We start from the raw sequence: 13,571 nt of genomic DNA on the forward strand, positions 1-13,571 counted from the left end.
TTTTTCTGATCACCATCTGTAAGTTTGTTTGCAGACCTTTGGTCTACAAGTTATTATTGGTCATCAACATTGGAGTTTGGTGTTAAGCATAAATCGTATACGATCTAACGAACTCACACAATCTTGATAAATTTGATATGAAGCTGTACATTCACTTGCTTACAAGAAAAGGACATGAACCTGTAAACGGGACTTCCTAATCAAACCTAGTCCATTCGATAAACATAACAAAGGTACAGTATATTCAAGCACAAAAAATTAGGTGCCATGGACAACGGAGTTAAGTCTCTGTGACCCATTAATCTTATTAGTACGAAGAAAATCGTAGATTTGCAGTGAAATAGCTATTGCATCAATACTGTTCATTGGAAAGTCATGGTTTATAGTTCATTCTCTTCAGCATTAAACAAGGTTTCAAGAGGTGCTACGTATTGGGGCCCACAACATACCTGAACAGGGAAAACTGGGGGAATGTCTTGAAAATTCCCTCCAGAAATCCCTCCCATCAACTTTAGACCCCTCTGGAGTGGCCCCGGGTAGCACAAAATACAAATGTATCTAAAAAAAATAGTATGGGGATAACAAATCTGTATCCAAGTTTTGTATTGATAGACGGAATTAATATGAGGGAAAAGCTTGTATACCAATACACGATTTGCCCTCATACCTATTCTGTCTATCAATACAGAAGTTGGTACACACATTTGCTAGACCCTATAGTATTTTTCGAGATATATTTAGATGGTGTGTTTTTACCCGGGATTACTCCAGAGGTGTCCAAAGTTGATGGGAGAGATTTCTTGACGGAATTTCTCGACATTATCCCAATTTTCCTTGTTCAGGTACGTTAAGGGCCCTAACACATAGCACCTCTGGAAACCTTGTTTCATGCTGATGAGAATGAACTAAAAACCATGACTTTCCAATGAACAGTGTTGATACAATAACTATTTCACTGCAAATCTACGATTTTCTTTATACTAACAGGGTCAATGGGCCCCAGGGACTTACTCTGTTGTCCATGGCACCTAATTTCTTGTGCATGAACATACCTTTGTTATATTTATCGAATGGGCTAGGTTTGATTAGGAAGTCTCGTTCACAGGTTGATGTCCTTTCCTTGTTAGTATATATGTAAAATATTTTCGTGTACAGACCTTTGGTTTCTGGGTTATGGGCAATTAAGATTGGAGTTAGGGCTTAACAGGTTAAGTGCCACCTATATCACAACAAAAACATCCCCTATCGCCAAAATGTATTTTCTTCATTTCTGGTTTCTTTGTGTCATAAGTAGAAATTTAATAATTTTAGATAATTCTTTAGTATCGGTACTATGTAATACTGTTTTTTTTTTTTTTTTTTTTTTTTTTTTTTTTTTTTTTTTTGTGATGATACATTAATCTCACTCGACCCCAGATAGACTGACGCCCAGCGTAAGACTAACATGTCACCACGCAAATTTTTGCAAATTCTGTCCGGATTTTCTCGTTAAAATGCGAACGCATACGTTAGTAACGAGTTTAGTATAGCGGCAACTTCTACACGGTTTGTTGTACTTTTACTTTACGTGATTGTTGTCTCGCCTCAGTTTTGAGTGAATTGAATAATACATTAAGCCTTTGGGTAATGTGAAAAGCATGATCTACTTTTGCCACTTTGGCTACAGGCATGTGGAACCACGCTGGACTCACAATTCTACAGGCCAAGGCTGTTTCTAGTACTATAGACCGACTACAATACATAGCAATAGGTTTTAATGTAAAGAGTAAAATCAGTGAGTCGCCATAAGCTGACAACAGGTTGTGTGAGACTAACCTGACACCACGTGGTCGTAAGGAAATGTTTTACGTGAGACCAACGCGGTCTCACGCGGCACTTAACCTGTTAACGTGATCTACGAAACTCACCCGATCTTAACCAAACTTAGTATGGAGGTAGACTTTGACTTGCTTAATACATATACGTAAAATATTTTTTCTATACAGTTCTTTGGCTTCCAAAAGTTGAGGTTTGGATTTAGTCATATTTTGAAACAAAACAAATTAATAATTGTTAATGAGGGCATTATTTTGCTAGAGGGTACAATGATTCGATGTATACTGTTTGCAGATGATAAGGCGCTTGTTACGGAATCTGAAAAGAAAATCAGCAGGATGTTAGGAAAACTTGAGGAAGGTCTGTGAAGAGTATGGGATGAAAATAAATGTTACAAAGACAAAAGCTATGACTGAAACGAAGCGGTGTGTCAAATATAGAAGTAGGAGGGGCAGCGCCGTAACTAGATTTTTCTGGGGGGGAAGCATTAATACATGTCTTTGGGCCCCCTAGAAAAACTTGTTTTTCGAATTCTTGGGCCCCCTCTTTCTCTCTCTCTTACTCTTTATGAGGCCCCCGGAGCTTGCGGGCCCTCCCGCACACCAATGTCTGCAGGACCGTTACTTATGCCCTTGGGCCCGTTCCATATATAACAAATTAATTACAGAGACAATATTAACAAATCTCAAAGCCATACGAATAAATATTACTTATGTCCCCTAATAGTAGACATTTTTTACTGAAATGGGCCCACGACTCACTTTTGTTTCATTTACCTTTTGTGTGCTGTTTTGTTTATGTAATGTAATGAACCTGTTTGATGCTTCATTTATAATTTCATGTTCGTATCGTATATGGAGTAACAAAATTTTGTCTTAAAGTAGGCCCCTTTCGAACGGCGGGGAGCTTCCCTGCCCCCCCACAAGTTACGGCCCTGAGGAGGGGAGAAAATAAACAAGTGATCAGTTTCCGATATCTAAGTTTATTAGTGCTGACATGAAGTGCAAATGTGAATTAAAAGCAAGGTCAGTAATGGCGAAAGAAGCATTGAGGAGGAAGAAAAGTATATTTTGTGATCCTTGAATAAAGAATTGAGAAAAACAATCACACATGTTTTATGTGCTATATATTGTACTCTACAGGGCAGAAACGTGAACATTTCTCAAATGCAATGAAAGCTTTTAAAATGTGGGTGTGGAGAAGAGGGAGAAAAGATAGTTTTAAATATAACTGAAAAAATTAGGAGAAAGTCGTTGGGTCATTGTCTGAGAAGGAACTGTATCATGGAGGATGTATTAGAGGGTGTACTGGTAGGAAAGACGAGAGGGCACGGGAGGCTACAACTGAAGACTGTGGTGTATGGCAGTTTCTTAGTTGCGGCAAGTGACCTCCAATAATGGCAGAATATTTATGATGAGGATGATGATTTACAACAAGAATTAGAGGAAAATACCCGGAAAAATATGTTAAAGGTTAAGTAAATGCAAAATGTACTTAAAATAAAGATTTCCTAAAAACCAACAACGGGGATTTTTTCCTCCGCAATCGACAAACACAATTAACAGTAATACAACTTTATCCTATATTCTCTACAGCCTTTCTTCAAGCTTTTTAATATCATGCTAATTATCACTTCTTTAGCAAATTTCATAAGATCTAACTCGAAAGCTTCAAGACAATCACATGAAATGGAAACATCAGAGAGAAATTCATGTAAAATACTTACTTGTGTCCATTTCGACTAGCCAGGTGAAGAGGTGTATGAGGGAAAACATTCCCTGATGCTCCTCTTGCAAAGGGGTGAATAAGCTCGGGGTGTGTTCTCACTAATAATTCCACTGTCTCAAGCCTGTAACAAGAACAGAGAAGAAGGAGTTAAGACGGAGCTAGTTCATTCTAACTTCATCAACTGGTGACTGTTTCCAAAAGAGTCCTCCCCATCCGTTCTTTTGGTTGTCTTCGGCGGGGAAAACCACTCACGTCGCAAACGACGTCTAATGAGAAAATTACTCCATCTCTTTTGTTAATGCAATTTGTTCTTTGAATGGAAGCGTTCTACACACGACCTCAGACACGATGTGATTCCTTTCTCGAAAGGATTTCACATTACGTAATCGTATGTCCTAAAGTTACGTTAATTTATCTATAACGAAGTTTTTTTTGTCTCACAAGGTCTCGGGTACAAACTACTAAAGGATATTTATTAATCTGTACTATTTTTCAATGTAGTATGGAGAGAAGAAGGTAACTTCCGCGTCCCTTACGTTTTCTGAAGATTACTTAAATCTGAAAAGCGTTATTTCTAAACGAATTTACAGGATGACAGATAGTTCTATTTAGAAAGTAGAAACTTCTCAGTTTGTGAGTAACACTAATACGCAAACTTCAAAATGGGTTCCATACACATCTAGGAGAATTTACTAGGGTCATTCAGAAAATAAAGACCGTTTAGTTAATACAAAATGAAAAATAAAAGGTTTATTGAAAAAAAAAAAAAACAATTTGTTACATACCTGAAGCTTCCTTCCCTTCCATACATAATCAACACCTTCATTTAAACATTTGTCATATCGGTTCACGAGTTTCGGAATTCTCATGTTATACTCTACTATTACCAGTTCATTACGTCAGGTGGTCACTGCATTCTTTAACTGTTCAGTACTTCCAAACCGTTTACCGACCAGAAATTCAGATTAACGAAAAACTAGAAATCGCAATAATGACCTGCATTCATCGCAGTGCCTTTTGGGATGAAATGCACCAAAAGAACGCCTTTACCATCCCAAGAGGCTGTTGCCATGACCTTTCAAGTTAAGATAATCTGAATTTTCTCGATTTTTTGCAAGATGAAAAATGATGCCACTCAAGTGATTGGCGCTTGCTCTCTGTGGTGATGTGACACACCCAGATCTCATCACCAGTCACAGTCCAATCAAGAATGGCGTCTCCATTTCTGTGATATCTTGTCAAGAATGTGATGGTAATGACTACTTGACTTAATGAACTGGCGGCAGAAGAGTATAACATAGAAATTCTGAAGCATGTTAACAATTACGACAAATGAATAATAAAGGTGATGATTAAGTAGAAAAGTGAAGTAAGCTTCAGGTTTGCAACAGGATTTTTCTTTCCAAAAATATTTTTTCATTTTATATAACGGTTTATTTTCTGGATGACCCTCGTATTTAGGTATTCTTTATCATTATAACCGCAAGATGCCATAATCTATCAGTCACGCTAATTCCTAACAGTTCACACTCGGGCTAATATGTGTCGCTAGCTACGCTGCATCCCACCTGACGACAATAGAAATTGGTGTCGTGCACATAATTTTCAGACGAACCGAAGCTTGGAGGGAGCAATGGAAGGGAGCAACCAGTAGAGATGAAAGAGGCAATATGATCAATATTTCAAACTACCAAAACCTATTTTTTTTTCTTTTATACAAAGACGCTTCGATCTGTTCTTGAAAGTGATATACGATGGTACACATGATTTCCTTAGATTAAGGAAATAAAACTGTAATGATACATATTGTAAGATTACTTTGTTACGCAGAAGGTACAACAGATACACACGGGAATCAACTTTCTCCCATAATCAGTTTATAGAACTTTGTTATAAAATAGTTTAACACTGATAAATACAAAATCCTCTAAGTAATTAGGGTAAATAGGTGTCCAAAGGCCTCCAAAGCCAAGGGAAAAAATCCCCATAAAGCTCCAAGGCAAGCTCAGTGGAGGAGGCTGGGATTCTCAGTGCTCCACAGTAAGCTGGGTGCTTGCGGTTACGAATCCATCAGAGCTCTACTGCAAACTAAGAGAGGGAGGTTAACTTCCCACAATGTTCCAGAGCAAACAGAGTAGGCAGGATTCCTTAGCGCTCCACTGTAAGCTAAGAGAGGAGTGAACAGTCGAAACTGATGTCGGTTGTGGCAATGCTTGGAATTTTATACCTCCTCCAGGGTACCAATGGAGCTGGTGTTGTTCTTCCATCACATGATCCAGTGGCAAGCATGATTCCTGTCGTCTATCTCCTACAGTAACTTCTAGTAGAAACGTACGAGGTATTGTTTACAAATAAAAGTACATGTTGATGTTTACAAATATAACCACATGCGAGATATTAGAGAAAGAGAAAAAGAAAACAGGAAAGAAAGAAAGAAAACAAACCTGCTGATAATATGAACTCCCTGATAAAAAATCAATAAAATGATACGAACCGATAGTAAAAATCAATAAAATAAACTGTTACACTAGAAAGATTTTCTTTCTTTCTTTCTTTCTTTCTTTTTCTTTCTTTTTTTTTTTTTTTTTTAATTTTCACACCAACACTATCAACAGCTGTTGGCGTGGTCCTGTAATCCTGGTGAGGAACGCCCTATTCTATGAGAGTTAAGCTTCAAAACTCGTCAGAATTGCGACGAAAAAGCGCCAAACAAGCCTCTGAATCGATCATACGATTGTATTTATTCTCTACTGAGAGCAAATGGGGAATTCATCTTGCCGAGACTTTTTCTTTCAGACCCAATTTTTCATACAAAACTGAAAACACTGTACCTTGTGATATGCCTGTGGCCTCAACTATTTCGCGCACTTTGATTTGTCCATCACTCAAAACCATATCGTGGATTTTGTCAATCATTTCGGAGGAAGTAACTTTCATTGGACGTCCCAAACGATGTTCCTTATCTGTGGATGTACGCATCGATGCAAGTCTGTCTTCAACATTGGGGGAAGAGAGCGGGTAAAACTGTTACCATATTTTATTTTTTTAAAGCGATGTTCAAACTATTTATAAAGTTGAAAAACAATGCAATGGAGGATCAGGGGAGCACAGTTGTCTTCAAAATTGCAAGCCAGGCAGATTTGAGGCTTATTCTGGGGCAGGGTGGGGAGAGATGAGACTCATATTCCGGTAGATGAATCTGATTTCTAAGGTGAACCTGTTGTATATTATACAGCAAGAGACATCAATTTTATCCCACTTTACTTTGTGACAGTCGGACCCGAATCATCACATTTCTCCCCCCCCCCTAAAAAAACACATTTCAAATCGGATTATTGGAAGGACAGTCCCCCCAGTTCCACGATTGGAGAACATGTCTCCCATTTCCCCTCAGAATTTTTGCCAGTGGATGTACGGCCACATTTAAACTCGTTTACCCAATTGTAAAGAGTCGCAAACACAGGACCGTGTCATAAACTTCATCCAACTCGGGTTTAATCTCTTTCGGTGTTAAACTTTTTAAAAATAATACAGGTTTGTTTCTTCAATCGACTATGACAATAAAATTATGTGACGGATATAGCTGAAACTTTAACATCTAATGAGGAACGACGCTAACTAATAGCAAACTTTTTTCGATACTACGAGTGTCAACATTGCGATTTCCTAAGGACTTACTGAATGACTCTCGTATTAGCGTGACTGTTTACTATTAGGAATTAGCATTACGTACAGCATAAACGACTGGGAAGTTTATCTTATATAATTACGATAGAATAAGAGTTTATTCTTTTTTAGCTCACAAATTATTTCTGAGTTGAAGTGTTGAATCCAGACTTATGCAACAGCCAGTATAAACACAGATAAAACGTTTTCAGCAAAACATAACTTTATTCAAAACAGTTATTTTTTTCTTCCTTTTTTTGATTTGTCAACGCGAAATGGATGTCCTGCAATTGTATTAACGCTGTTCAATAGAGCATTGAAAAGTACATACATAACGTAACAACCTAAAACATAAACTCATTTGTCCGTTCAGGGATTTGAATTACTCTTTTCAGAGAAAAATAACAATATATATAACATGATCGATTTATAAAAGCAAATAAGAACATCCCTTGGGTTCTTTTGTGTACATCAGCGTTTTCCCCTGGGATTCATCAGAATACTTATGATTACTTTTTGCTGAAATATATAAACCTCGTTTGTTTTTTTCTTTCTCACTCTCATTTATTACATATCTATTTGTCATCTACGCGCAACAATGAACAATTAAAACTAGAACATCTATCAAATTACGAGTCAAGTCAAAACACACAAAATACTGTTTTATATGTCAACACAAATAAAGCAAAGTAAAATGAGTTTTGTACGGAAAACAAAACACTTTATATTTAATATTTAACGACTTTTACAAGGAAATAGTATTATTACGTATCAACGTCATTTGAGTATTTTGCGAACACTGGAAAAACACTTGACGAACTGTAGTCATCTGCTAATCGATTTAAGCGTTAAAATAATAATAATAATAATAATAATAATAATAATAATAATAATAATAATAATAATAATAATAATAATAAATTTTACCATAATAATCAACATTTCCTATACTACAGAGCAACTTAGATAATTCTGAATTCTATACGAAGTTCTAGCAAACGTAGTTGTGTTCAACAAACGGTTGACAACTTTCTAATCGTATCTTACAATCAATCAAATTCAGGAGTTCAATATTGCAATGGTTTGTTATGCTTGTGTTCAGTGCAGAGAAACTGAAAGCAACGCCCAATCAAGCATGCAATGTTTTGTTTGGTAGAGTCTTAAATCATGAAACTGGGATTTAAACCCATCGCCTTTCATTATAGAAAATAATGTCTTATAAAGATTTTACAAAGTTCTTATGTCTTGAAATGTTTTATGAGTTCAATAAAAGATCCTCGGCACACGAAAGTGACTTATAATAGAGATATTGTCTTTAACTAGTAATGGCCTTAGACAGGCATTGAGGATAACTTCATTGCTCACAGCAGCCTCATGAGTAGGTGTAAAACAATATTCCTTTGCTCATACGAGGGTCACTACGAAAGTTTTGAGATACGCATTGTTGTGGCACAGTATCTGAATTCCAACAATTGCGTTCGGTAGTGGTATCCAGAGCGAAGAAGCAAAGCAAGTTTCAACTCGCCTCGCTTATCGGCGTCGCCGTATCGCCTTCACTTGTTTGTTGATGTGAGCAGTATTCGGCTGTCTAGAAAGGAGCTCGAAAGGGAACATTTTCGGGCAATGATCCTTTACGATTTCAAAAGTGGTCTGAACGAGACACAAAGCCTTGACCGTTTGCAGGGGGCATTTGGGGACCTTGCTCCTTCCCGTGCTACAATTTTTCGGTGGTTTGGTGAATTCGGAAGAGGCCGTACATCGCTTAAAAATGAAGAGAGAGCTGCACGTCCGGCAACAGCTGTGTCAGATGAAAACATTGCCGCTGTGGAGCAAATGATTCGAGAAAATCCTCGAACAATTTTCAAGGACATTCAATCTCCAGTGAACATTGGATCGCCAGCAGTAACAAAAATTCTTCATGATCATCTTCGGCTCAGGAAGGTTTCATCTCGTTGGGTGCCTCACACTTTGACTGAACAGCAGAAGCGCATGTGTGTGGAATGGTGTGAAGAAATGCTTCAAGATTTGATTGAGGAAATTCTCGAAGCGTTTCTGACATTGTTACTGGTGATGAGACTTGGATCTATCAATTTGACCCTGAAAATAAACGCCAGTCTACAGTTTGGATCTTTCCAGACGAAAATCCACCTACGAAAGTGAAGCGACCGGGAAGTGTGGGGAAGAAGATGGTCGCAACTTTCTTCTCCAAATCTGGCTATGTTGCAACTGTTCCACTTGAAGAACAAATGACTGTTACTGCTCAGTGGTACACCAATGTTTGCCTAACAAAAGTGTTCCAGAAGCTTCGGGAACGGTGTCCAAGGACTGGATTGCGTGGGATCCTGCTTCATCATGACAACGCGTCCGCACACATGGCCAACATCACAATTCAGTTTTTAGAATCTACGGGGGTCAAACTTATGACTCATCCGTCGTATAGCCCTGACCGTGTGTTTTTTTTTTCTGTTCTTCAGGATGAAAGATCGCATGCGTGGGAAGAGATTTTGCAGCCCTGAAGGAACTGTAGTGGCTTACGAGAATGGACTTTCAACACTTGAAGAAAAAGACTGGCAACACTGCTTCCAAAAGTGGTTTTCGAGGATGCAAAAGTGTGTACAGTGTAATGGTGAATACTTTGAAAAAATGTAAGTGTTAAATTGATTTTAAGTATGTAAGTTATTTCACATCTCAAAACTTTCGTAGTGACCCTCGTAGTAGGCTTAAGAGATAGAAGAATTTTTCGTAGCTCATGGCAGCCTCGGGAAAAAGTGATTAAAAGTATTTTCTTGTGCTCATAGCAGCCTTAGGATGGTTTTAAACAAATTCTCCATAGCCCATTACGGCCCCAGGAGAATGTGTAAATAGGTGAAGGATCATTAATAAACTGAGAGCTTCCTCTTCTTGAGGTCTTCTTCCAGTGGCGGATCCAGGGGGGCGATCGCCTCCCTCAGAAGAGGAAACGTTCTTATTTTATATATATAAATAAATCCCATCTCAGAGATTGGAGCTCTTAAAAGTAGCTCTAAGTAGCAGTATTACAAACAACTCACCGCCCCCCCCCAGAAGTACGTCCTGGATCCGCCCCTGTCTTCTTTTATATGTCTCTTCTTGAAGAGACAACCCATGAGAAAAAGTCGGCTTTTTGGTAGTTTTTCCAAATTCTCTTCTGTCTTCCTAGTAGTCTCCTTCCGTCGTCTGCTACGATTTATGTATAAACGTAGTAACACATGTTCATAGTAAACGCGTGTGTTTGTAGTAAAACATGTAGTTGCTGTACGTGAGACTACAATATTGTGACTCTTGCTCATTGACTTCCACCCTCTCTATGTCTTCTATGGTTCAATTCATGGTTTGCTAAAGAAAACCTCTGACACTTATCAGACATTCTCTTTTATTGTTTGTTTTTGTATTATCATTATTTTTAACTATATCATGGCGATATTGATAATTCACTTGACTATCAATCTTCGTGTAACTGAATGTCTTTGCACAGTACTTGGATGGAGATAGTTTTGGGACTATTTACGGCATCCATTATTTACACAAAAAATAATCACTGACATTCCAAATACCTTTTCAGTAACAAAATAAACATGATTAATGTGGCAATTTATCAATTGATGAACACCCAGTTAACCATTCCAAAGAATTACGATGACTACTTAGAAAATGATTAGTAAAAGATTTTGGGTCGTATGCAGAGTCGTTCTGACGCGTGATTAGTGCCATACTAAAGAGTTCAACTAACATGTTTCCTGCAGTAGTCAGGTCTTTAGTATGACGCTAATCATGCGTCAAAACGACTCTGCATAAGGCGGTTTATTTTTGTTTCAGGTAAGCTGCCATTTAATATAACTGTATATTATCATACAATTCAGTGAACCAAAAGGACTCAATTCCACTTAATCCATCATGCACTAGCTAGTCCATTTCTGTGCAAAACGAAATTTTGAATCCGTGAGTTTCGAATAGGTATTCCTCACCTGTTCGTTGTCATCTTATTTGCCCAAGTTTAACTAGCAGTATGGAAATCTAAGACTTTCAGATTTTTTTAAAAATAGTTAAACAATATATCATAAAACGTTATGAGGTCTGGATGAAAAATAACGTAACTAACGGTTTATTGGCACAGACTTACATATTAAAGGTGTCCCTTCAACATAATCCCTCCCCTCTCTACATACGTTTACATACAAAGCTTCCATTGTTGGAAGTATCGTATTTATACGTGTATGCTGCGCCCCCGTGTAAACCGCGCACCCCCAATTTCTGGAACGTTAAAATTGAAAAAAAAAAAGACGGTACAATGTATTTTTCATCCTACTTTTAATCATTAAAATCGTTACACACAGAGACAATCCAACAATACTGTGATTATTAACAGAAATCACTCCCGTGCCTAGCTTTCTTCGTCGCCGTCGTCTCCCGAGGAGCTGGAGCACGTATCACCATCGGACTGAATAACGTTTTCGCTCCCATCGCTGGCTTTGGAAATGCAGCATTTTTTAAAGCTGCGGACAACAAGATCCTCTGGAATTGAATTCCATGCTTCAATAATCCATTCGCACAAAAGGCGAAGTGCAGGTTTCTTAATTCGGCCAGTTGGCATAGTTTCATGTACTGCAGTCGCAATCCATTCAGTGTACAGTCGCCGCAAGTGGTTCTTGAAAGGCCGGTTATGCATACATCCAAAGGTTGCAGTAGAGATGTACATCCACCGGGAATAACAACCAAATCTGTGTTCCCTTTCTGAAGACGTTTCTTAACCACATCAGTTAAGTGTCCACGAAAACTATTGAGAACCAACATAGAAGGTTAATAAAAACTCCCCGTGATTTTAAATGCTTGATGGCTCAGTCAATTCTACATTTCCTCGTGTATGCCACGCATCCTGTTTTTTGACTTCGTTTTTGTACAGAAAAGGTGCGCGGCATATACGGGTAAATACGGTAGTTGTGGAAGTCTTCGGTTGCCGCTGCTCTTTTATGCTTCACCTTTTCTAATGTCTGAAAATGAGTTTCCTTGAGCATGGATTTCATTCTTGGAAAAAGAAAAAATCGCACGGTGCCAAGTCCAACAAATAAGGTGAGTATTCCAACAATGAAGTCATCTTAGCTGTCGGAAACTGCTTAACGGTTAAAGCAATATACGAAGAAGCACTGTCGAGATGCACAATCCATTCATTGTTCTTCCACAAGAGGGGCCTTCTCTTTCTTACACGTTCCTGCAGCTACACCAAAAACCTGCTGATAATACTGTTTATTCACTTACTGACCTGATGGTCCCATTCAATTAGGAGCAGGCAATTAATATCAAAGAATACATGAAAATGGTCTTCACTTTCGATCTGCTCTTGCGTGCCTTTTTCATTCGTGGTGATGAGGAAGTTTTCCACTGCATGGATCGACTTTTCGCCTCAGGATCATACTGAAAGATCCATGTCTTGTCACTAGTGACAATTTTCTTTTATAAGTCCGGTTCTACTCCCAAGCCTTCCACTGTCTCACTACATACGTGCTTCCGGAAGTCCTTCCCCCCTTCCGTAAGGCATTTTGGTACCATTTTAGCGCAAACCTTGCACATGTTTAAATAGTTGTGCAAACTTGCGCGCACAGACTCGTTATCGAAGCTCACCATTTTGCTATTATTTAAATGCTGAGCCTGCGATATTTCCAAAAATTATCCCTTGAACTTTTAAAATACGTACGTTCTCGATATTTTAAGACAGAAACTTCATTCTTGCCTCATTTGACAGAATGTATTCGAAATTGCTATTTAAAACGACTACTTTTCATACATTACCACAATCTTCACATGTGGCGAATTAAAATGAAACGATCTGTATTTTCAATTAATATTATAAGAGTGGATTCTGCACAACTTTGGAACGAATTAATGTACAAGAAAATGCCAGAAGTAATCGTTATTTCCCATTTCAAGAGCTTTCCAACGACCCAAAACCACTGTTATGTTTCTAAAACGGATGAAGATAGTCAAGTTTATGTTGAGCCAGCACTGATCACATACTGTAATATACTGTGACGTTGTACTTATCTTGTTTGTTTAGTAGATAGCAAAACAGTTTAAACAAGTGGCGACATCAAATCTAAGATGGACATCTTTTTTTTTTTCTGTAGTCTCCAAACAGTTCAGGTGCAAGATATCAGCTCTCCCGCAACTACAGGGAGCCGCAGTCAAAGATGCTTGACTGGTTTATCTACCCTGGTTGTTGGGATACATGTTAGAAGAAACATCCAACCCCCTTGTTGGAATGGACGTATGAGCGCTATGAGTAAAGCAAATCCGAAGGAAAACGACACGTCAGCCTCTACTTTTCGTGAATCCTGTCCTAGGAAACTTAA

At 38.2% G+C, this 13,571-nt stretch overlaps 1 protein-coding gene across 3 annotated transcripts in view; it reads right to left on the reverse strand.

Annotated features, from left to right (window-relative positions):
* LOC145669648 (ankyrin repeat and sterile alpha motif domain-containing protein 1B-like) overlaps nucleotides 1-13,571 on the reverse strand; it is a 332,601-nt gene that overhangs the window by 183,225 nt on the left and 135,805 nt on the right. For all 3 annotated transcript variants that reach the window (XM_081737896.1, XM_081737895.1, XM_081737894.1), the window contains exon 5: nucleotides 3,542-3,664. In XM_081737896.1, coding sequence (XP_081594022.1) covers nucleotides 3,542-3,664 — 123 coding nt within the window. The remainder of the gene's footprint in view (nucleotides 1-3,541; nucleotides 3,665-13,571) is intronic.

Source organism: Thermobia domestica, chromosome 14 (assembly GCF_964235325.1).
Source record: "Thermobia domestica chromosome 14, izTheDome1.hap1.1, whole genome shotgun sequence".
Taxonomy (NCBI): Eukaryota; Metazoa; Arthropoda; class Insecta; order Zygentoma; family Lepismatidae; genus Thermobia; species Thermobia domestica.